Source organism: Sinocyclocheilus grahami, unplaced genomic scaffold (genome assembly GCF_001515645.1).
Source record: "Sinocyclocheilus grahami isolate Dianchi unplaced genomic scaffold, SAMN03320097.WGS_v1.1 scaffold535.1, whole genome shotgun sequence".
NCBI classification, from domain to species: Eukaryota; Metazoa; Chordata; class Actinopteri; order Cypriniformes; family Cyprinidae; genus Sinocyclocheilus; species Sinocyclocheilus grahami.
In genome coordinates this window covers 970,078-995,852 of record NW_015505714.1, presented here as the reverse complement: position 1 = coordinate 995,852, position 25,775 = coordinate 970,078, and the positions used below count along the sequence as shown (strand labels likewise).

The 25,775-nt window shown below is 37.7% G+C and overlaps 1 protein-coding gene across 4 annotated transcripts; it reads left to right on the top strand.

Moving 5' to 3' along the window:
* The first annotated feature begins 152 nt into the window (after window positions 1-152).
* skic3 (SKI3 subunit of superkiller complex) lies at window positions 153-25,551 on the top strand. 4 transcript variants are annotated; one of them, XM_016238303.1, is made up of 41 exons: window positions 153-228; window positions 445-537; window positions 698-841; window positions 986-1,077; window positions 2,273-2,348; window positions 2,513-2,662; window positions 2,783-2,881; window positions 2,972-3,080; window positions 3,854-3,994; window positions 4,315-4,416; window positions 4,536-4,660; window positions 5,239-5,325; window positions 5,413-5,516; window positions 5,645-5,771; window positions 5,880-6,059; window positions 6,269-6,393; window positions 7,695-7,945; window positions 8,060-8,162; window positions 8,314-8,496; window positions 8,662-8,806; window positions 8,894-8,972; window positions 9,083-9,144; window positions 9,236-9,292; window positions 9,374-9,442; window positions 9,533-9,607; window positions 11,163-11,304; window positions 11,749-11,842; window positions 11,964-12,041; window positions 12,149-12,273; window positions 12,396-12,519; window positions 12,616-12,840; window positions 14,095-14,167; window positions 14,289-14,342; window positions 14,414-14,525; window positions 15,708-15,836; window positions 15,937-16,061; window positions 20,624-20,788; window positions 21,080-21,232; window positions 22,665-22,795; window positions 23,093-23,222; window positions 24,667-25,551. In XM_016238303.1, the coding sequence occupies exons 1-41, from the start codon at window positions 184-186 to the stop codon at window positions 24,742-24,744; spliced, it is 4,761 nt and encodes a 1,586-aa protein (XP_016093789.1). In that variant the 5' UTR covers window positions 153-183; the 3' UTR covers window positions 24,745-25,551. The 4 variants fall into 4 exon arrangements, with proteins under 4 accessions (XP_016093789.1, XP_016093788.1, XP_016093791.1 ...); XM_016238302.1 differs by having other exon boundaries at window positions 22,662-22,795; XM_016238304.1 differs by having other exon boundaries at window positions 181-232; window positions 22,662-22,795.
* Window positions 25,552-25,775: the final 224 nt, after the last annotated feature.

The following is a 25,775-nucleotide window of genomic DNA, read 5'->3' as shown; positions in this document are numbered from 1 at the left end:
TCAGTTTGGTAGAGATTACACCAGACGCCTCTCTGGGAGCATTAAATATATTCTATTTTTTCAAATATTAAAGATAATATTAATATAAGGCACGGACACGAATATGTATTTTTTTTTATTGCAGGGGAATGAAAACAATGCTTGTCGCGGTATAATGACGTCGCGTTAAGTATCATAACACGCATGCGCTTTTGCGTCTTGCTGAATGGAAACAAACGAAGTTCTGCCGTATGTGCGTTTCTTACATTAACATTATACAAATGCAAATTTTGCCCTTGAAATAAGTGTGTTAATATGACCGTTTAGTTATTTTTGCACGCTTTAAAGAATACGTTTCTATGTCTAATGCCAGCAAGTTTTCAGGCAGCATAACATACATAATTGTAAACAGCCTTTACTGCTGCTGCCTCATTAACATCTATCTTTGTCTTATTTTGAATTAAGAAAATGTCCAGTAAAGAAGTAAAAGCTGGACTAAAAAGTGCTAGAGAAGCCATCAAGAATAAAGAGTTCAAAGAAGCTTTGAAACATTGTAAGGTAAGTGTTTACTTCCACCTGTCAGCATACAGTACATAACATATCTCTGCAGACATGTAGATGGGCTTCCATCTCATACTTTTCTCTTGATTGACTGTATTTGCATGGGTGGGCAAGTGAGACGTTTCTCTCTCAAGTTAAACTACATTTGTGCACCCAGGCTGTTCTCAAACTTGAGAAGAATAACTATAATGCTTGGGTGTTTATTGGAGTGGCAGCTACAGAGCTGCAGCAGCCGGATCAGGCTCAGACCGCCTACAGAAAGGCCACTGAACTGGAGCCAGAGCAACTGCTTGCATGGCAGGTCAGTCATGGTATATCAACTGTAATGAATAGTCCAAATGTAGTGTTTATCTAGGGACATAGTTTGTTAACTATTTGTCTTGATGATATTGAGCACTGCTGGACCTAGCAATGAATATTTACTAGATGTGGATTTCTATTACAGGGTTTAGCAAATCTGTACGAAAAAAGTGACCAAGCAGATTTCAAAGCTGAGCTGCCAAAGATTTACCAGAAACTTATTACATTGTATGAAATGTAAGTAAAGTGGTCTTCTATTGTCTTAAAATCATTTTTTTGGGGGGGGGGGGCAAATTCTAATGTAATTAATCAATTATAATAGCTTTAAATCTTTTGCCCCTTTATTTACCTTTTTGCATTTTTGAAAGAGTTTCTTACATTTTGGAGTTGTCCCCTACCCAGACTTTTGAAATTTCACTTTACGATAAATGAATAAAAAATATGAAATCAGGGAAATTCTTTGCACTTTCGTTATTATAATCATGCTAACAAAACTTGGATGAGTTGTTTATTTGTGACCCTGGACCACAAAACCAGTCTTAAGTGTCAATTTTTCAAAATTGGGATTTATACATTATCTGAAAGCTGAATAAATAAGCTTTCCATTGGTGTGTGGTTTGTTAGGATAGGCCAATATTTGGCTGAGATACAACTATTTGAAAATCTGGAATCTGAGGGTGCAAAAAAAATCTAAATATTGAGAAAATCACCTTTAAAGTTGTCCAAATGAAGTCCTTAGCAATGCATATTACTAATCAAAAATGAAGTTTTTTTATATTTACGGTAGGAAATTTACAAAATATCTTCATGCAACATGAGCTTTACTTAATATCCTAATGATTTTTGGCATAAAAGAAAAATCTATTATTTTGACCCATACAATGTATTTTTGGCTATTGCTACAAATATACCCCAGCGACTTAAGACTGGTTTTGTGCTCCAGGGTCACATTTATCTCCAAAACATTTATATTTGGTTATCGTAGATATGAGAAGTGAGATGGGAGCACATCTTTTCCAGGGCAGCAGAATAAAAGTTCAAAGCTCAGAAATGCCAGTCTTTTTTTTTTACATCGTGATCTAAAAGATTCTTTAGGTGTCATTGCCATATTTGTTACTTTGAGAATTTGAATTCATAAACAATTAGTTTATTTATTTATTCAAAGTATGCTTCGTTCTAGCAATCTTGCGTTACCAAGACCAGGGCTTTTCTAAAATTGTCTCCAAAAAGTGAAAATGTCTTACTGTATTATACACCATTATCACACACACACCACACATTAAACTGAAATACACTTTAAGGCAACAATCAGATTCTTGTTTCAGAACCAGCCATAAATGTGTTAACCTGAATTAAAATCTACCTTTTTTTTTTTTAAAGATTAAAAGAATACTATTGCTTGATTTTTATTTTTTTATTTCTCTGTTTGCAGCTCAGACAAAGCTAAATATTTTGAAGTGAGCAAGAAGTTGGTGGAGGTCTATCAGTTGGAGAAGAACTATTTACAGGTGTGGTTTTAAATATGATTAGAAGGATTTGATGTTACAACTGATCATTTAAGAGGATTTAACTGCACTGTCTGTTACCTACACAAATCTACACATTATGTTCTAAAGTCACCATCATGCTTTATATCTGCATATGTGTGGAATGTTTGCTACTCCACCCACAGGTGGCCAGAGTGTGGAGGAGGTTAATCCAGGTGAGGGAGAGGGAGGCAGAGGAAGGGCTGGAGGATTCGGAGCTGCTGGAGCTGTGGAAGGAGATGACCAGACTCCTGCAGGACACTGTTGAGGATCAGGACAATGAGACTCAGCAGCACGTCAGTCAATTTCACCTGGTTTTGAAGAGAATTTCCAAGTGCTTTTTTGAGCATGGCCCCAATTTAGTGTCATCACATCCATTTTTTACAAAGCTTACAGTGTTTTTCTTTGCTCAACAGCTGATATTAGCATTTGAAAGAGCTTTGCAAATGATGGTGGATGTGCCCAGTGAAGTCCACAAGAGCCTTTCACAGGATTACATTAAATGTCTTTCTAAGGTTGGCAAGATGTATATGCCACAATTATTGTAATATTCACAATAATAATGAGTGGACCAAAGCAAAGGATTCATATTGTGTATTCTGCAGCTTCCTCATGAGGTGGCCAAGCTAAAGGAAGTTTGTGATGCCACACTGTCCCGCTATCCAACACACCCCTACCCTCTAGAGGCTCTGAGCGAGAACTACATCAGAACAGGTCAGTTCTGTTAGTTCAGTCAAATAAAATCAATGCCAAAAAAAAATAAATTTCAAGTGCTGGATGGCCAGTTGTTTTTACTCCTATTCTTACCTATTTTGGTAACACTTTACAATAAGGTTCCATTAGTTAATGTTAGTTAATGTATTAACTAACATGAACAAACAATGAACAATACATTTATTACAGTATGTATTAATCTTTGTTAAGGTTAGTTAATGAAAATACAGTTGTTCATAGTTAGTTCATGTTAATTCACAGTGCATTAACTAATGTTAACAAGCACAACTTTTGATTTTAATAATGCAGTAGTAAATGTTGAAATTAACATTAACTAAGATTAATAAATGCTGTAGAAGTATTGTTCATGCTTAGTTCATGTTAACTAAAGTGGTTAACTAATGTTAACTAATGAACCTTATTGTAAAGTGTTACCCCTATTTTTAATTGTTTATCAATTATTTGAATCTACACTACTGTTCAAAAGTTTGGGGTCAGTACGATATCTTTTTTTAAAGTTTTTTTTATTTTTTATTTTAAGGAAATCAGCATATTAGAATAATAGTATCATTTTCGGGAAGGATTTAATAAAATAGATTTTTTTTTAATGTATTATAATGGAAAAAAATGTTTTACTGTATTTTTGATTAAATAAAAACAGTCTTTGTTAGATTTATTTCAGAAACACCATACCCACTCCAAACTTTTGAACACTAATGTAAGGCTAAAAATAATCCTGTTTCTAAAAATCTGATCTCTGATGATCCTTGTAGATGATTGCAATGAGGAAGCTGTCTGCTGTTTCAGCCGTCTATCAGAACTGGATCCAAACAACTCGCAAGCTCACTTTGGTCTCGGTATTAAAGCTTGTCAGGATAAAAAATATGAGGATGCCATCAAAAGTATTAGTCTAGGTGAGTTTATACCATAGAGAATTCCCAGATGTTTAGTGTTTTGCTCCAATATGGACGGAGCACTAAGGTTATCAAAGTCTCTCAGGCTTCTTGATAAGAATGTTTCAGACCGGAGTATATAATGCAAGAAATGCAGTGTATCATATTCTGTAATTCAAGGATTTAATGCATTTCTTGATTCATTTTGATGACTGGAAATGTTTTAATAACTCTTTGATTTATGTTCATGTTCAGCTGTTCAACATTAATTCAACTTCCTAAACTATAAAATGTAAATTACAAATAGTACGTTTAACTCTTTTGTTGTGTTTTTCCTGCAGGACTGAAGCGTATGCGCTCCTCCATCATTGGCTGGTATAATCTTGCTCTGGCTCAACTAAAAATGCATAAATACTCTGACAGTGCCACAGCTTCCAGCCAAGGTACTGGATGATTAAAAACTGCACATCTGAAACACAGATAACGTGACAACTACTCAATCAGCTGCACTAAGAGAGTTGAAAAAGGCTGTTCTGAGAAATATTCTGTTTTGTGTGTTCAGGGCTAAAGTCGAGTGTGGGGAACTCTGATGATTGGACTCATAAGCTGCAGAAGTTGAAACTAGAGGCTCTGGTGAGGACAGGAAGAGAGCAGGATGCTGATGAAGCTCTGCAGATCCTTACACAGGTATCATTTTAAACCAAAGACTGACAGTCTAACAACATATATTTTTTTAAAGAAGTCTCTTATGCTCACCAAGGTTGCATTTACATATTTGATACAGTGAAATAGTATTATTGTCAAATATGAATACAATGTAAAATAGCTCTTTTCTACTTTAATATCTTTTAAAATGTAACTTATTCCTGTAAAGGCAAAGCTGAATTTTCAGCAGACATTACTCCTGTCTTCAGTGTCACTTAATCTCTCTAAATGATAAATCATTTTAATATGCTGATTTGTAACTAAGTAAACATTTCTTATTATTTTCAATGTTGAAAACAGTTGTCCTGCTTAATATTTTTGTGGAAACACCAAAATATGTTTTTTCAGGATTCTTTGATAAACAGCAAGTTCACAAGAGCAGCATTCACTTGAAATAGAAATCCTTTGTAAAATTGCAAATGTCTTTACTGTCACTTTGATCAGTTTAATACATCCTTGCTGAATAAAATGATTGATTTCTTTAAAAAAAGAGAAATGAAAACTGATACTTGTTTGATATTCTATTTGATTTACATAATGTTGATAATGTCTCCTTTTAGATTTCAGATGCCAAAAATGACCCAGTGCTTTTAGCGTTGAAAGGAAGGGCTCACTTGCAAAAGGGCCAAACTGAGGAAGCATTTCAGGTGAAACGATAGATTTTAAGATAATAGATGTTTAGAAAAAAAAAGCTAAGTAGACCAGATCATGTTTGAATGAAATTATTCTTATAGGTTTCAGCTGAGCTTCTGAGCTCTCACCCAGGATCTGTGGAGGGTCTCACTCTGAAAGGACTGGCACATGTTGCTAAAGAACAGCACAAACAAGCTGAAGAGAGGTGTGAAACCCCTTCTACACACACACACACACACACACACACACACACACACACACACATGCAGTGTAAAATCCAGCATAGATTTAAACTCCAAACACTGATCCTCTAGTCTTCTCTCTGTCTCACAGCTTTCTGGAGGCTTTATCCAGAAGCCCAGATAATGGGGAGTTGTTCTTCCTGCTGGGGCGCCTGTACTGGAGCATGGGAGATGAAATGCGAAGGGACCGCAACAAAGCCCATACACATTTACTCAAGGTAAAGCCACTAATGTCAGACCTTACGCCCTTTATCCTTTTATATAGACTACAGAGTCTTTTCTCTTTGAATATAAATTAGTAATGATTGGTTTTCTTTTGTTTAAAGGCTGCTAAACTGGACCCGTATCTTGGTTCAGTGTTTCGTTTCCTGGGTCATTACTATAAAGAGGTAGCAAAAGATCAGGGCAGAGCCAGAGGCTGCTATAAGAGAGCGTTTGAGCTGGATTCCTCTGATGCGGAGGCCGGAGCGGCCACTGTAGACCTCAGCATGGAGCAGGGGGACATGGTGAGTGTTGAAAAGTCTTGTTATTCCAAGACTGTCCCATTTAGGGTATACTCTGCTTAGATTTTCAAGTCAAAATCAAAGTTAATCAAAGTATGAATATTAATCATATTCAAAGTTGCAAAGAACTTGTCTTGTTGTAGATGCTGTAGAAGACACAGAGTTCCTGATAATAGGGTTTATTGACTGTGTGATGTGTTCTCTGCGCTTAGGACTCAGCTCTGACTGTTCTGCAGTCCGTAACCGAGAGAGCCACTCCGGGCTCTGCTAAATGGGCCTGGATGAGGAGAGGTCTCTACCACCTCAAGACTGGCCAGCATCAACAGGCCATCGCAGAGTAAGTGAATCGATTTCAGCTATAAAGCATAAGTGGTAATAAGATCTGTTTAACTGGCCATGGATGGTGAGCTCAGCAAATATTTTTAAGATCTTATTTAATGCAGCAACATTAAAGTTGGCAGTTATAATGATGCAAGGTGTTAACAGGGTTTTTCTACATTTTTTCAAATTACTAGTAGGCCTATATCATTGAATTTCCATTCATCTGTATTTTGTGCCATTTGGAAATAAATTAAGAAAATAGCTTTTGAATTCCAGTTCAACTCCTGAATTTGAATTGAGGTAGCATATATTTGCTAAACATTTTAATAATTGTTTTCAGTTGTAATTAATTGATATTTGCATTTTATTTAAATTAGTTTAATTGTATTTCATAAAAAGCCTTCATTTTATAGACCACAATGAAAGAAAATTTAATTTAGCCTTCAAGGCTCACTTTGCTGTCTCCTGAGATGACTTCACAAAATGTTAAATGTGGGGTTTAAAAATTTTAAGATATGACTATATGGTTTCCACATATGCATTGACATTTATTATTTAAAAAGGGGTCATATGATGTTGCTAAAAAGAACATTATTTTGTGTATTTGGTGAAGGCCAAACAAAGTAGTTTTGCTTTCACAAGCGTCACACACGGCGAGCTAGAGTGAGGAATGGCCGGCTGGCTTTAGAACAGCGCGGCTGGCGGATTCGACAAAGGAGCGGCCGGCAGGCTTGCGGCAAGCACATGTGATGACCCCGTGCTGGACTCCGTTTCATCCACGGTGAAAGCCGATCCGGCGATCCACAGCGCGAAGTTGATGTATTTCCTCAGTGACCAGCACGGATCAGCTCCAGGCATGACAAAGCGGATATCGTCCTCTTTTGGAAGGCCAAACAAAGTAGTTTCGCTTTCACAACGAAACGCAGCATCTCCACAACATGGCGGCGGCAGCAACAGCGAGAATACAAGTTACGCCTTCTTTTTCTTTGCGAGAACATTTGGGCGGCTTTATGCAAATCTTCCCACATTGTGACGTAGACATGTGGGGGCGTGCTAGAATGAGCCCTTTTAGGTAGGCGTGGTTAACTCTTAACTTTTATAAAGAATATCTCTTTGGATTTGAGACTTTAGTCTTTGCAACTTTACAGATCTTCTTTATGCACCAAGAGCTTGTAACACTTCTCAGAGAAAGGAAAAATTGAAATCGCATTTAATTTATTAATTTTATTATTTTATTTATTTAAAAAAATTTTCATCTATTAATGACTTTGTACGCCAAACGTTTGAAATTTACCCATGATTCTGCTTTGGTTTAAGTCTGCAGGCGGCGTTGAGGGCTGATCCTCTGGACTGGGTGTGCTGGGAATGTTTAGGTGAGGCTTACCTGAACCGCAGGAGTTTCATTGCTGCCCTGAAAGCTTTCGATAAAGCACATGCACTGCAGCCCACTTCCATCTACAGCCTCTATCAGACCGCCGCCATCAAACAGATCCTCGGCCGGTTTAAAGAGGCCGCTGCAGAGTACAGGCAGATCTCAGAGCAGGAGGACTACGTGCCGGCACTGAAAGGTTTGTGTAATTTTTCTGCAGTAATACTTTAATCTCTCAGATTAATGACCTATTCATTCAGTATTCAAATTTATAGTACTTTATAAAGAATCTTTATTATGTTTTGATGCTCAGGTCTGGGTGAATGCTTGCTAGCCTTGGCTAGAAATGCACTGGATGACTATCTTGATGGAAGAGCTGTAGATTTGATCCAGAACGCCATTCATTACCTCTTCAGGTAAAGTGTATTGTGAACATGAAGATGCACTGGGTAAAGGGAATATTTGTGTTTTATTTTGTAAAGTGGTCTCTGACTATGTGAGGGGAGTTTGATGGGTGTCACCCAGTTGGTATTGATCAAATCTCAATTTTTGTTTTAACTTTCACAGAGCTGTAAAGCAAAGGCCAGACCTGTCGTGTCTGTGGAAGTTACTAGGGGATGCCTGCACCACCTCCAGAACTGTGTCCCCAAACCGAGCCAAAGTGCTGGTGCCTGGAGCTCTATGTGGGATGGATCCACCTGATCAGAGCCATACATTGGACCAGAGACAGCTCCTCACTCTAGGAGAAAGGTGAAAGAAAAGAAACATATTAAATTATAGGGCGAAAAGAAGACACTGGCTATTCCTACTAAAAATAAGAAAAATAGAGAAAAATAAATAAAACAACAAAATAATAATAATGAATAAATGCTAATAATAACAATAATATTCAGTAATGAACCTATGTTTTACCAGGTGCTTTGGTCGTGCTTTGAAACTGATGCCAGAGGCCCCCCGTCTGTGGTGTGACCTCGGCCTTAACTACTACCACCAATCCAGACTGCTCAACTGCCTGTATCCTGAGGACGATGCACAGTCTCTGCTGGAGAAAGCCATGCAGGTACATGACCTGGGATAACACTCATTTGTAATGCTTTTGTGGAGATGTGTTATAACAGGCTGCTTTGGTTTGGCTCTGTTCTAACAGTGTGTGAAGAAGGCAATCAAGCTTGACAGTGCAAATCACACATATTGGAACACCCTTGGGGTGGTCGCCATGGCAAAGGGTAGATACAAATATACACATGATGTGCATAATTGCATTAGTCTGGATTACATAACGGTGTTGTGATGGACTATTCTTGTGTTGATATAATATTCTGCTCTTATATTTTAGGAATAGAAAACTTTGCACTTGCACAACACTGCTTCATCAAATCCGTAAAAGCCGAGTCAAATGTAAGTAATGCAAGAAAAATTAACTTTTTTTTTTTCAATTTTTAAACATTTGTTTTGAATGCTAGTAATGTATCTCCTGGTTATTTTTCAGAATGTGGTTGCGTGGACCAACCTTGGTGCTTTGTATCTGAAGAAGGGAAATATAGAGGTAATGTGATTTTTGTCAAGTTTTTAGCTTGACTTCACATGTACAGTACTTCAAGTTTTTCTACGTGATTTTTTTTTTCAGCTCTCTCATGAAGCTTTAAAGATTGCTCAGTCTCTAGAGCCTCTCTATGTGAACTGCTGGATCGGACAGGTAGACTTTATATCAGTTCATATAACATCCAGTGCCTTTCTTTAGTCCACTGCTACACACTGAACATCTTACTTCTTTCTCAATATACAGGCCATCATTGCTGAGACAGTGGGCAGTTTTGACACCATGGATCTTTTCAGACACACCACAGAACTGAGCACACATGTATGTCTAATTACTTCTCAATATACACTATTGTTCAAAGGTTTGGGGTTGGTAAGGTTTTTTGGCTTTGAAAGAATTTCTTATGCTCACTAAGCCTGCATTTATTTGTTTAAGGGGGTGGTTTACTGTTTTTTTTCTAGGCTTGATTGTGTTTATGGGGTGTAGTCTAACATGTTAATGCTTAGTTAAAAAAAAAAAATCCCGAAATTATGCAAAAACGCATTATTTTTCACATAATTTACCTTTTATTCTACACCGCTCTGTCCCTTCTCCCATAAACACGCTGATAATTTCCTACTTTTATGAAGCCCCTCCCTCAGAAATACGTGCTGGGCTTAGATTGGTTAGCTAGCCCAGTATGTTGTGATTGGCTAAACCGCTTCTAGTGCGCGTCTAATCGTCCCGGCCCTCACCTCAGAGGCATGTGCTCCAGTTGTATTGTAAACAATGGCATCATCTATATTGCTTATCAGTTTGAGCCAAGTTTGCAGAGGATATTAGTGAAGAGGATCGTGCAGAACCTGTGCAAGCACGGCTTTTAATGGTATGTTTTTTGATTGTTGTTATCTCATACTTTTAGATACGCTGTTATTTGTAAATGCTACTGCTTCTGTTAGCTTTTAATATATGGTTTTATTTAAAGCTGATTAAAGGTTTAATACAGTATAGCAAGTGCGTCCATGTATAACGCTTCTCATAGCTATGTGAAAATAAGTGTATAAATGGAACAGTTCATTGTTGGAGCTAAGCTGAGAGAGAGAGAGAGAGAGATGCAGAGCGTGTGCAGAGCAGGGGGACGCCAGGAACAGTATTGAGAACCGCTGCTTTTGAACATTGATTTTGAAACTTGTGGATCCATTAGAATCGTCAGAAGACAGAATCACGATTCATATATGAATAGATTTTTACGTGCACCGCTAGTTTTTTCTTCCTCTTCTCTAAAGCAGTGCAGCATGGCCTCGCCCCCTTCGTAGCGTGTTTCCGGGGGCGGGGTTTGTCTGGGTTTGCGATGTCACGAACCCGGGAAGTAACTTGTTGTAGTCCCTACGAGCCGTTTTTGTAGGCATTAAACTTGACAGAATTTTAAAAGACTATATCTCCATTTGCATTGAACTTTCAGCACAGCAACTTTGCAGATATTGTTTATGCTCAAACAGCAAGATTACACACTAACTAACGTTAAAAAAGTGAAATCGCAATCAACCACCCCTTTAGAAACACAGTAAAGTTGTGAAATATTATTTCAGTTTAAAAGAACTGTTTTCTTTTTGCATATATTTTAACATGCAATTGTGCTTTTTCTTTTTTAGAATTCTTTGATGAACTGAAATTTCAAAAGAACACCACTTATTTGAGAGAGAATTTTTTTTATAACATTATAAATTTGTTCACGGTCACTTTTAATCTATTTAATGCATCCTTACTGAATAAAAGTCTGAATTTCTTTTAAAAAAAAAGCACTGACCCAAACTTTTGAAGGGTTGCGTAGTTTCTTCTTTAGGATCAGATAATTGATAAATGTTTTGCTTGCAGTAACATGTTTATTTGATGTTAGACGGAGGGAGTGAAGGGTTATGCATACTGGGTTTGCTCCACACTGCTGGACAAGAGCAACAGAGACTCTGAGCTCTACCTCTACAACATAGTCCAGATGAATGCCATCTCTGCAGCCCAGGTGGCTCTGAGCAAGTACACTGGTATGAGAACACAAACACCGCATACTGTTTTAAAATATTGCAAGGGTTATTATGGGCCTGTAATTTATTGTGTGATCTCCAATTTTTGTAAAAAAAAAAGAATACAAAATACAAAAATATCTTTAACCAAAGCTAAAATTTGAAATAAAGTTTCTTTCTCTCACCCACATTAAATGCTTTAAGTAATTTGAATTCATTATCTATAATCTGTAACCATTATAAAGTATGTCAATACATGAACGGGGCACTATATACATGTTTTATAGGAAACCAGTTAAAGACCCCTGATGTATTGAATGATTTCACCAGGAATGCAGGTGGAATGGCTAGACACAATTAAAAATGTGTTTCTCCCTAAATATAAAGGAAATGATCCATGTGACAATGATAAATTATTTAAAGTGAAGTAATGAAGCTCAGTGTACTCTCTCTGTTTCACACCAGAGAGGATTCAGACAGACCCAGACGCCTTCATCATGCTCGGATACCTGAACACACACCTGCAGCTGAAGAAACAGGCCACCGAGGCATATCGCAGGTTTGCTACCTCTAGCTATTTATACATTTGGAAATTCTGTCCAGCCAGATGGACAGTTTCTGACACTAATCTGGACCACACTGGTATTAAATCGTTCTTGGATATATTCTGTTCTCCAAAGAGCTGTTGAGTTGCTTCAGGCATCCCCTCACACAGACCAGCTCAGCTTTGCTCTGAGGGGTTATGGACGTGCCCTCAGGTAAAACTCACTTCGTACAACTATGCTGACAGTCATTTCATCCATAGCAATATCATTAGAGTTATCAGTGCGAAGTAATGTTTTTTTTTTTTTTATGTCACCGTCAGTGATGATGGACAGTGGGAAGAAGCAGTGCGTGTTTATTCCTCCACACCACTAGAGGAGCTCCATGATCTCATCGGGCTTGCGCTCGCTTGTTTCAGAATCGGTCGTCTGCCAGAGAGCGTTCAGAGTGAGCAGTCATTGCAATTTTGTGATTGTTGACTGGTACCATCTCACATAGTACCCACAATTCCATCTGAAAGTACTCAAGCTTGTGATTGTGTTGCTGATGGTATTTATGTCCATTTCCAGGCTATGAGAAAGCCCTTGTAGTTGCCTCTAGCGAGAAGGAAAAAGCCTGTATACTCACTGCACTTGCCCTGATACAGCACAGGCTGGGCAGCATGGATCATGCCAAAACGCTTCTCTTCAAGTGGTAAACTAACTACTCAACTGTCTCAGAGCAGCACATTTTCTGCTTCAGCCGTCAAAAGCAAAACCCTTCTCCTCTTGTTTATGTTTGTGTGTGTAGCTCCATGCTGAAAGAGCCAGTACCAGAGAGTCTGCAGTGTCTGTGTGCTCTGGGTTTGGTTCATGGTGATGTTACCCTGGCAAGTGCTACGCTTACTGAGCTGCTAAAACTGGGGGAACCTATAGGAGGCGCCGTGGAGGAGCGCTGTCTGCTCACTTGCACCCTGCTGGCCCTGCAGGGCAACTTTAGCGGTGTACACAGGGAGGCTGCTAGGGCTATACACAGGTACTGTATAATATTTAGAGATACGGTGTCTCTTAATTTTATACAATGTGATAAAGCAACAAGAACCTATCACTTTTACTTCTGTGTTAATCTGGGTTTTTGTTCTGACAAAATGCGACAAACAATACTATAAATTTATCAGTGTCCAAAAATCTTGCTTCACCTTGCTATTATATAATATATTAGTATTTTAAGATATATAAAAGTACATATTATATTAAGTACTATTCATATTACTATTCATATTCATACTATTCAGATATGTTCTGATTACCTGTAATTTTGTTGCATAGAATCTTTCAGCGTTTTACCTCCTAAAAATAAGGGAATTATATTATTATCTTTATATTATTAAATTCATACTTTTATACAGCAAAGGACACATTAAATTGATCAAAAGTGAACTTCCTGTTAGTGAAAGAATCCTGAAAAATGTAACATGGTTTACAAAAAAAAAATGGAAGCAGCACAACTGTTTTCAACATTGACAATAATAATAAATGTTTCTTGAGCAGCAAATCTCAAAGAAAGAAGAAAAAAAAAATCTGCATATTAAAATGTTTTCTGAAGGATCTTGTGATACTGAAGACTGGAGTAAGGACTGCTGAAAATTCAGCTTTGCCATCACAGGAATAAATTATATTTTAAGATATATGCAAATAGAAAACATTATTTTAAATTGTAATAATATTTCACAATAGTACTGTCTTTACTGTATTTTTGACCAAATAAATGACGCCTTAGTGAGCATAAGAGACTTCATTCAAAAACATTACAAATATATTATTATATTATATTATATTTAAAAAACATTATTATATTATATTATTTGTTGCAGGAAAATCAGCTTGGAGCCAGATTGAGATCAAAATAGATCAGTTTTTACTGATCAGCGGAAGCCCAGTTTCTTCACTTACTGAATATTCGTCCACCCTTATGTTTTGTTGAGTGGGGAATTGAGGACTTTGATTAAATCAAACGCTCTTCTTTATTTGTCCAATAGCAAGTGACTTTTCAATGTCCTCCTTTAACCTCCTTTAATCTCGTACAAAGATGTGAAAACACTCAAATGCTATTAAAGGGAAGACGCTCTAATCTAATTAACCTCAGCTATGAATCATTGCATTTGGTTAATTAACCCAAATGTTAAATGAGGTACCAGAACACCCCAGAATTACAAGAATTCTTCTTTTTCTTTTTAGAGCCATTTTTTTATTGTAAAAATATATATGTTTGACATCTGCTATGTTGTAGGAACCCAGGAAATCCATCTCTCTGGGCTCTTCTCTCCAGACTGGTCCCACAGTACTGCCCCAACAAAGCCAATGTGAGTATTCTCACATCAGCTTTCACATATATTCACACATATTTTAGGAGAACTCATATTCTTAAAGGAATAGTTCACATGTTATAAAAGTATTGATTATAAGTGTTCTTATTTTCATCAGGGAGGTGCTGTGGCCGGCAGTGTGGCATGTCATGCCAGCTTGACACTTGGAAAGGTAATTTAAAATTTGTGGATGAAATCTGAAGATCTGCGTCTATTAAAGAGTTCAACTCTTTTCATCTGTAGAGGGCGTTGCTGTACAGTGGAGTGAATCAACTGGCTTCAGGCCGGCACTCTGGTGAGGACAGAAGACGCAATGCTCTGAAAACAATCCAGAGAGCTGTACTGCTGTGTCCAGGTAAACTGAGTTACAATCAGACATGCTGGATCAGTTCTCAGGTTATCTGCTAAATAACAAGTCACTAACTGAATGATTCGGAAGATTCTGAGACAGAGTTTCCAAGACCCAGATCCTGTCATTTTCTAATCAAGACTAATAGCAGACTAAGGGAAACCGACCAAAATCTATTTCTAGGAAAGTCAGTCTCTTGGCATTTGACATAATGACATAATAAATTACATAATGTTGACAATGTATTTCAAGTATGGGAACCTTGAAATATGCAAATAAGAATTAATGTCGAAGTTGTAATGAGCTTTGGCTTCTTGTTCAAGAAGGTTGTTAATGTAGTTTTGGACAGAACACACTTCTATAACCCTAAAACGATGAAAATATTCCATTTGGATAGTAAGAACCTTGCATTAAACATGTCAGCAGGATTAAGTGCCAAGTGTAATGCATAGAGTGTATCTAGAGAGAAGCCAAGTCTATGTGAAAAGTTTGAGCAGAGAGAGGAGATGCTGAAACATAGATACAGGTGCATCTCAATAAATTAGAATGTCATGGAAAAGTTCATTTATTTCAGTAATTCAACTCAAATTGTGAAACTCGTGTATTAAATAAATTCAGTGCACACAGACTGAAGTAGTTTAAGTCTTTGGTTCTTTTAATCGTGATGATTTTGGCTCACATTTAACAAAAACCCACCAATTCACTATCTCAACAAATTAGAATACTTCATAAGACCAATAAAAAAACATTTTTAGTGAATTGTTGGCCTTCTAGAAAGTATGTTCATTTACTGTACATGTACTCAATGCTTGGTAGGGGCTCCTTTTGCTTTAATTACTGCCTGAATTCAGCGTGACATGGCATTTTTTGGTCTCTTGTTTCTCATTTTCCTCTTGACAATACCCCAAAGATTCTCTTTTGTTAAATGTGAGCCAAAATCATCACAATTAAAAGAACCAAAGACTTAAACTACTTCAGTCTGTGTGCATTGAATTTATTTAATACACGAGTTTCACAATTTGAGTTAAATTACTGAAATAAATGAACTTTTCCACGACATTCTAATTTATTGAGATGCACCTGTATATCAACCAGATGAAAGTTTTTCCTGCAGCCTAGTTAGGATGGCATTGATTCAGTGTTGGATTGATGGTGTCCTCTGTCTTTCTCTCTGTATGACAAATGCAGAAGATCCTGCTGGGTGGGCAGGGCTAATGGCCGCCTGTCACACAGAGAACACTGCATGCTTACTCACAGGCTCCGCCCCTCGCAGAGAAGATCTGGAGAGGGCGCACATGACCCTGGTGTCTGAAAAAGGTCAGTGAGACTTGAGAATGTCATGTCAGTGTATGTGTATATATGCTGATGGGAGCACGACTCTAAGGCTATGTGCGTTATGTGTACGATCTGTTCTCAGTGAAGAGCCTGCAGGCAGAGGACGGGCTCTTGGCTCAGGCCCTGGAGGGATGGGTGCTGCAACAAGCTGTGACTGGACTCAAACAGAGCAGCCAATATGACCAGGCAGAGACTCTCTGCTCCCAGGTACATGTACACATGCATGCTCTCTCTTTCTGTGTCACGCTGTCCCCCATTGATGCATCTCTCTCTTGTGTGAATCGGGCACAGGTGCAAACACAGACAGGTTGACCTGTTCTTGGGCTTCAGAGCAGAACCGTGTGCCTGTTTCATGCACTGACACGGCACCATCTGTCTAGCATCCATCTATTGTGGCTATCTGTCTGCTCAAAATGCTAGAGCTGTTCCCCTTTGTGGGTGTATCTGTAGTGTAGGAGTGTCCAATCTTGCTACTATAGGGCCAATGTTCTGGATAGTTCAGCTCCAACTTGCCCCAAAATGCCTGCCTGGAAGTTTCTGGTAATCCTGAAGACCTTAATTAGCTGGTTCAGGTGTGTTTAGTTGGGGTTGAAACTAAACTTGGCTCTCTCAAGTCTCAAAATTGATATAGCACATTTTAAAGGGATAGTTCACCTCAAAATGAAAAATTCTTCAAAACAGTTGACAGCAGCCATTGACTTCTATATTATGGAAAAAAATACTATGGAAGTCAATGGCTACCGTCACCTGTTTTGTTGCCAACATTCTTCAAAATTATCTTCTTTTGTGCTCAACAGAAGAAAGAAACTCATACAGGTTTGGAACAACTTGAGGGTTAGTAAATGACAGAATTTGAAAAGGGCATCAATCAAAAATGACACCTTTATTTTGGACAAGCTTTGTTTAATGCCCAAAGTAAAGATAGTGGGCCTCTAACACAGAAACGAGTGCAGATCTGAGCTCACAAATCAAATTACTACAGGATTCACGTGTGATTTATGAAATATTTGTATGCTACTAATCCCATTGTACGAATGATCGTACATTGATAAATGTGGTGGCTGAAAACAATTGTCATTTAAATTTCACGCCCCTAAAAACACCCGTGTTTAAAAGCCTTGCCCTAGAGTTTACGACATAGAGAAAGTAATCCAGCCAAGAAGAGGAAGTAAGCTCATGAAAGAGACAAATGATCTTACTCCAAAAACACCCATTAACCTCATAATTGTAAACAATTACGTTCATTTACATCTATATTAAATACTGGTAAATATAACGAAACATTATAAACACTATATAGCCTATTTAGTTCCCCTCACTCCACAACAAATCCTTTAAATTTAACGGTATTCAGAACGGAATAAGAATGAAAAATAAGCAGCTATAAAATTAGATATTAAGATATGAAATAAAACACAAATTAGGCTATAGTAGCATTCATTATAAACAGCATACAAACGCCAAGCTAAAATGAATTGATTTAAAGTGAAACTGAAATGGCACTGGGCTCATGAGACTCTCTCATTCGACAAGAATTCAAATGTTTCCATTTTTGCTGTGTAACATTTGATTGCTAAACGTATTCATTATGTAAACAAGGACTTGTACTTCACTCGTGTTCCATTATCCACGTAAAACATTGTCCTCTCCATATGCACAAAAATGTGTTTGTTGGGGTGCCGCACGCTGATTTTACAGTGGACCTTTTAAATTGAGCAGTGGAACTTTTATGTTTGGTTGACTGCATTTTAGTTTGGTGATGAATGGCTGAAATGTCCAGTTAGCAACACTAGAACTGATATGCTGTGTGCGGGCACGAGGTGCCTGCCTGGATTTAATAAAATAAAGAAAACAAATAAAATGCATTGTGTCACAAAATAATTTATATTTTAATTATTAAAATTATATTTTAAATATAATTCATTTTATATACTTAATTTCCGTTCATTGAAGCGCTGAAGGTGTGTGATGTGTGAAACCTCATGGTCTGTTGTTTATGCTGCTATTTGCGCATATAAAGCTAAAGCCCTGAAAAAAATTACATACTAATCTTACTGGTTAATGAGCTTTGGTTATCAGTCAGGACAATGTTCGCCAGATTTACTATGCTGTATACACAAGTTCTGGTCAAAACTCAAAAACTTGTACATGAGCTGAGAGCTGATGTGAGATTTGATTGTAGCCACTGCTCACGTCCATTACTATTGATAAATTGACGGTACATTCAATTTTCTGTCGTACATTCATTTTGTAAATGAGGCCCAATGTCTTAATTAAATACACTTTTGTTAACCCAGCCAATCTAGTAAAATACATGAAACCGCATTTAAAATCTGAATAAAAAATAGTACAGTGGGGGGAAAAAAGTATTTAATCAGCCACCAATTGTGCAAGTTCTCCCACTTAAAAAGATGAGAGAGGCCTGTAATTTTCATCATAGGTATACCTCAATTATGAGAGACAAAATGAGAAAAAAAAAATCCAGAAAATCACATTGTAGGATTTTTAAAGAATTAATTTGCAAATTATGGTGGAAAATAAGTATTTGGTCAATAACAAAATTTCATCTCAATACTTTGTTATATACCCTTTGTTGGCAATGACAGAGGTCAAACGTTTTCTGTAAGTCTTCACAAGGTTTTCACACACTGTTGCTGGTATTTTGGCCCATTCCTCCATGCAGATCTCCTCTAGAGCAGTAATGTTTTGGGGCTGTCGCTGGGCAACACGGATTTTCAACTCCCTCCAAAGATTTTCTATGGGGTTGAGATCTGGAGACTGGCTAGGCCACTCCAGGACCTTGAAATGCTTCTTACGAAGCCACTCCTTCATTGCCCGGGCGGTGTGTTTGGGATCATTGTCATGCTGAAAGACCCAGCCACGTTTCATCTTCAATGCCCTTGCTGATGGAAGGAGGTTTTCACTCAAAATCTCACGATACATGGCCCCATTCATTCGTTCGTTTACACGGATCAGTCGTCCTGGTCCCTTTGCAGAAAAACAGCCCCAAAGCATGATATTTCCACCCCCATGCTTCACAGTAGGTATGGTGTTCTTTGGATGCAACTCAGCATTCTTTCTCCTCCAAAAACGACAAGTTGAGTTTTTACCAAAAAGTTCTATTTTGGTTTCATCTGACCATATGACATTCTCCCAATCCTCTTCTGGATCATCCAAATGCTCTCTAGCAAACTTCAGACGGGCCTGGACATGTACTGGCTTAAGCAGGGGGACACATCTGGCACTGCAGGATTTGAGTCCCTGGCAGCGCAGTGTGTTACTGATGGTAGCCTTTGTTACTTTGGTCCCAGCTCTCTGCAGGTCATTCACTAGGTCCCCCCGTGTGGTTCTGGGATTTTTGCTCACAGTTCTTGTGATCATTTTGACCCCACAGGGTGAGATCTTGCGTGGAGCCCCAGATCAAGGGAGATTATCAGTGGTCTTGTATGTCTTCCATTTTCTAATAAGTGCTCCCACAGTTGATTTCTTCACACCAAGCTGCTTACCTATTGCAGATTCAGTCTTCCCAGCCTGGTGCAGGTCTACAATTTTGTTTCTGGTGTCCTTTGACAGCTCTTTGGTCTTGGCCATGGTGGAGTTTGGAGTGGGACTGTTTGAGGTTGTGGACAGGTGTCTTTTATACTGATAACGAGTTCAAACAGATGCCATTAATACAGGTAACGAGTGGAGGACAGAGGAGCCTCTTAAAGAAGAAGTTACAGGTCTGTGAGAGCCAGAAATCTTGCTTGTTTGTAGGTGACCAAATACTTATTTTACCGAGGAATTTACCAATTAATTCTTTAAAAATCCTACAATGTGATTTTCTGGATTTTTTTTTCTCATTTTGTCTCTCATAGTTGAGGTATACCTATGATGAAAATTACAGGCCTCTCTCATCTTTTTAAGTGGGAGAACTTGCACAATTGGTGGCTGACTAAATACTTTTTTGCCCCACTGTATATGTGAACAATATGATTTATGCAGTAAATAAGCAGGTTGAAATTCTCATGACAGATGACAGTCACAACATGCATCTCACAGCGAATGGCTGCCGCCTACTGTTTTTCACCTGTCGTTTGCATAAATTTGAGCTTGGAAAAGTTAGATGCTCTTGGTCACTCTAAACCGGTTCTTCAATTCAGTGTCAATCCCACAAATCTGGTACAAAAGAACTGAAACTCTGCACTGCTCAATCGGTGCCAATGGACTTGAAATAGGTGTGACAGACAAAGGAGACATGAATGTGTGCGGTGCTGGGGGCCTCCAGGAAAACCACTGATCGAAATTAACTGCTTTTATGTTATTTTATATCGTACTGCATTAGGTTACACCATTAAAACTATTTTTTTAATGGTTAAATCTAAGTATAAATGGATCGTTAAGGTAAAACTTACCACGTTTCCACTTTGCTAGATGCTAGAAAGTCTTCTGAGCACGACGAAAAAATATACATTGAGTCACAAGTCTTTTAAAAGTATTTGTAAGTTTTAGGCAAAGTATAGACAAATATGTTTAAAATGATGATCGTGTTGAGATCATATGACATTTGTGTTGTTTAACACAAATATCAGACAAGCTCGCCTCAAATTCTGATATTTTCCTGGGAACATCAACTCCTGTTGCACACCAGTCAGCCTGTGGTAATGATAAGACATTAAAGTTGGTGAGGAGCAGAGAAGCTAATGCTGTCATGCTGGTTAGGAAGTAAAACTCAAATATGTATTTTGTGTCCCTTTAACCGTTTGTATACTTCCCTCTTCCTCTCTCAGGTTCTGAGTGTTTCTCCAGAGCATCCTGTGGTGTTCTTGATGTTAAGGCAGGTTCAGTGTGAGCGCCTCCTGTTGTCTGAAGCCAGTAACTGTGTTCCTCCTGCGGTGCTGGATCAGCTCAGTGCTGCGGTCATGGCCAACCACACATCTGTGTCCGCCTGGCATGTACGTACACTCAGCATCTCACATGAGGAGAGCTTGGTGTCAGTTTGATTTCAGAGTAAAAGTCAATGTGAATGTGAATCTTGCTATGTTATACATATTTCTTTTTAAATGTTGCCATTTTGGTTTCCCCTGGTCAAAGCTGAATGTTATCAGCTGTTAATTTCACCCACCTTATTAAATCACACAGATTTTCAATAAAACGAACAAATGGTTTTATACTGTATATAGGTTTAACAAGGTTTAGACATGTGGCAGCTAGAGAGTTGTTAATTTGATCTCGCTGTCTCTCAGTGGTTGGCAGAAGTGTACCGCTCTCAGGGTCTGCTGGCTCAGGCCTCTGTGGCATATAGAAAGAGTCTTCAGTTGGCCTCTCAGCTCGGTGACCACTTTGGGAAGATGAGCAGCCTGCTCCGACTAGCCCTGCTAGCGCTCATGCCATGTTTGGTGAGTACCAGATTAATCTTGTACAGGAATGTTGGGAGAAATGGACACAGTTTTCCCAAGACGCTTTTTATAATATACAGTGTGGCCCAAATGACTAAAATCATTTAAACACAGTTTAAGTAAACAGACAGATTTTTAAAAATGTAAATACTATATACTATATATATTAGTATATCCCTTCTCAGCTTGTGGAAGAGCTGTTTGTGATGAGCTTTGATTCATCATGTGACTTTCTCATCACCACCTGTTTTTGGTGGTTATCAGTATTACAATGTTTCAAAACTACTTCAAAAATACTTCAATATGCTGGTTTATTAAAATTACATCAGTTAATGAAATATTTTTTTATTGTGAATTTAAGTTAAGTCTGCTTAATGTTGCTATTATATATTTATCGGTGAAGTTCTGGCAATCACAGCTGCCGGTATTTTACCGTAAATGTCACAGATTTTTTTTTTTCAGTGTGGGGCAAATGATGAAAGAAAGGAGTCCTATTGTAGTGCTGTTGACAGTCTAATAGTGGAAAGCTAAACAAGGTTATCAGTTCACTCTGCGCTCATACTAATGTGTTTGGTTAATTTAACTTTTGATTATATATAATACCATTTAAAGTTTGGGGACAGTAAGATGCTGTTTTGAAAGAAATTATTAGTTTTATTTAGCAAGGACCCAGTAAATTGATCAAAAGTGACAGTAAAGACCTGTTATAAAAGATTTCTATTTCAAATAAATGCTGTCATTTTTAACTTTCTATTGATTAAAGAATAAGTTTATCAAAGTTTCCACGAAAATATAAAGCAGCACAACAGTTTAAACATTGATAATAAGAAGAAAATGGAATAATGACTGCTGAAAAGCTTGATCATCACAGGAATATTTTTTCTGTGTAATTTATATATAAATGTTTTATTACATTTGTAATACATCTTGCTGTTTTCCTTATAACATTTTAAAGTAGTTTGCCTGCATTTTAAAATAGTGTCTGTGTGACCCCTAATAAAAATGAACATTATATTATTTTGGGCTAAGCCTCTAACAGCACCTTCAGGCATCTTTCTTGCACATTTTCTCCCTTTCCCTCTGCTTCCTCTTCCTTGTCTATCCCTCTCCCCTCCATCTACTGTCAGCTTATTGCCTTGATTTTAGCTGACTGCAGCTTTGCCTGTTAAATTGAATTAGACCATTAGACACTTTGTGGCTAGCCTTTCATTACTTTTAATTAAAGCGTATCAACCTTCAGCTTATCCAGACTCTGGTCATATATTAGTCTGAACTTTGCCAGCTAAAATACATCTTAAATCCTGAAATCCTTGTTATAGAAGACTTTTTTTTCTTCTTAATCCTATTGCACAAAGTTTATAGACTAAAACAGACCATTTTACAATACAAGTAAATACTGTGTACAGATATCTAATTGTACTTCTGACAGCAGGCTGGTGTCTGTGTCTCTGAGTGGAAGGATCTGGTGTTGGAGGCCAGTGCTGAAGTCTTAAAGATGGGCAGCTCACCAGTAGCTCTGCTCTACCAAGCCTTACTGCAGTTCTCTATAAAGATGGGTGCCAGGTAGGGCCATTACACAAAGCACAAGGTACTTTTGTGCCATTCTCTTGCTGCATTTGAGAGGATTTTTGCATATAGCTTTAGTAGGGTTTTGTGTTCAAATCACATTTATTGTCACCCTGATATTCAGTCAACATGTCAGATCAGCCAGACCTGTTCTGTGCCACATGTTTGTATTTCATTGTTTGCCTCGTTGCATTGCATTCTCATTTAGTCTATTTAAATATGAAATATATATCACCTGATATCAAAGGTTAAACTGGGTCAGTATCTGATTGATCATGTTTTGTTCTTCTACAGGGAAACCCGTCGCCTGTTGGAGAAGATTGTTTATGCTTCAGCCTCAGGGAGCTCTGAAACAATAGCGTCAGTGGCACGTTGGTACCTCCTGCGCCACCTGCACACCAAAGATGACCTGGAGCTGATAGATGTGAGCAATTGCATCCACTCGCTCTACTTGAAAACAAATGAGTAACTCAGGCTGTGTTTCCCCTAATCTAATGAAACTGCAAATTCAGCCACTTAGTGTATTAGGATTAATACCTATTAATCCTAATAAAATATTTCATTATCCATTTATTATTTCAAAAATTTACTTTTTTCTAATTGTCTGAATGGTAACTATTGGCCATCTAATGCAGTTAATGAGAGGAATGAAATACATTCACAAGCTCAAGCTTTGTGTTTAAAAAGGTCATGACATATATATATATATATATATATATATATAAAAAAAATTTTTTTTTTTTTTAATGCAAAACTTGATTTAAGAGGTATTTCTACCATTAATACATTCTGCAAATGTCATAGCTTAAAACGTCTTCATCAATATATAAAAAAAGGATTTAGCCAAGTTCCAAAAAAGTCTAATTTGGATACTGTGGAATTTATGACATACAGGCAAATCCATTTTCAAATGACTGCCTCTAGAGCAATGACGAATCATTTTACATCATACCTTAGGCCCCACCCACTGCCATTCATTCTGACACCTGCTTACATCAAACACAAGCGATGCATCAAAAGCAAATAGAACCCATTATAATTACTGATGCTGTCTACACGGGATACAGTATGCAGATGTCTGTTCACTATGTAATGCACTTGAGCTACTGACAACTGGACAAATGGAACAGTAGAGTAGAATGCTCACTTTGATGCATTTGGTTTAAACAAGCATACAGTGGGGAAAATATTTATTTGATCCCCTGCTGATTTTGTAAGTTTGCCCACTTACAAAGAAATGAAGGGTCTGTAATTTTTATGGTAGGTTTATTTTAACGTATAGAGACAGAATACCAACCAAAAAATCCAGAAAAAACACATTGTATAAAGGTTAGAAATTGATTTGCATTTCAGTGAGTGAAATAAGTATTTGATCCCCTACCAACCAGCAAGAATTCTAGCTCCCACAGATTGGTTATGTGCCCATGTGGAACACAGATTAGTCCTGCCACTTTAAGAAGTTACTCCGAATGTCAGCTCGTTAGGTGTATAAAGACACCTGTCCACACAATCTGTATCTTCCATTCCAAACTCTCCCACCACCACATGGGCAAGACCAAAGAGCTGTCAAAGGATGTCAGAGACAAAATTGTAGGTCTGCACAAGGCTTGAAGCTTGGTGAGAAGGAGACAACTGTTGGTACGATTATTTGGAAATGGAAGAAAAACAAAACAACCATCAACCCCAGAATCAGGAACAAATGGATCGTTTTATACAACGGGTCACAATGAGGGTTCAGAACAATAATTTTTCGAATATATGACCGTTGAAGTAAATATGAAGTGAACCTGAAATTACACATTAAAATAATTTTAAAAAATCCAAATCCATGACCCCTTTAAGAATGGCTTTGTTTTTTGGTCTTGTAGACCCTGTTGGTGAAGGCTACAGCAGAAGGAGACAGCAGACTGGTGGATTTCCACAGACGCCTTTACCCATCCAGCTGAGACAGTCCAGAGTTCTCACATCCCACAGGAGATTTGCACCTCACCATCTAACCGTCAAGCAGCTCCAGTTGTACTGCTTTATCTCCTACAGACTCAGCAGTTTACTCACCGATCAATGCGTTTACAAATCTGAAAGTCTTTACATGACCAAGTGCATTTCATTATGTCTCTTGCTAAGCTAATTTAAAAAGACATCTGATCTATATGAATGGCTCTTCTAATAGCAGTTTATGGTATAACTGAATTAGCCTATGCTTATTGTATTGCATTCACATGCGCATTGACACATGAAAAATTAAGTAAATTTTTTTTTTATGTGCCTTCCTCACAGATAATTAGTATTGCCACTGGGCTCAGCTGACTATAATAAACTAAATCTACTGCTATTGCTAATATGTAACTCAAAAGAGTCATTGCTTTGCATCCAGAATCACTATTGGGTGCATTTGAAAGTGCAGCAGTGGGATATCTGCTCTTCAGATAGTCTGATTATGGTCAGAGAAGCCAAGAATTCAAATTAATTGCTTTTTATCTAACGCAGTTGACTTTGCCATACAGAAGCACTGGCAGAACTAATGGACCTCTGTTTTTTTCCACTGTCATTTCCAAATAACTGACTGTACTCATCTCTGCAGAACTGACCTATGGTTGACTGTAGAAAGCCATCGAGTCTTTGAAATATTAAAGCGCATACATGAAAACAGAAAAAAAAAAAGGGAATTAACAATAATGGCTTATTATGTTGGGTGTATTTATGCTTTGCAAGTATGCATTGGTGGCTTGGAAAATTAAATGAAAACAAAGCGATCTTGTTTGTTTATTCCAGCATTCATTACAATCAATACTGGCCTGGGGATGTGCAGACAAGCACAGAACAATTCCTCTTCCTAGTCTTTCAGTATTGAGCCTGCATAAGTATTGTGCTTCTAATCTTGGATTTGCCGTAATTGTACCTTTGATCTATGATCGTTCACTCAGAATCTGACTTTAAAGTCTGGTCTGGCAAAAAGAGATTTAAAGGAAATGACCTC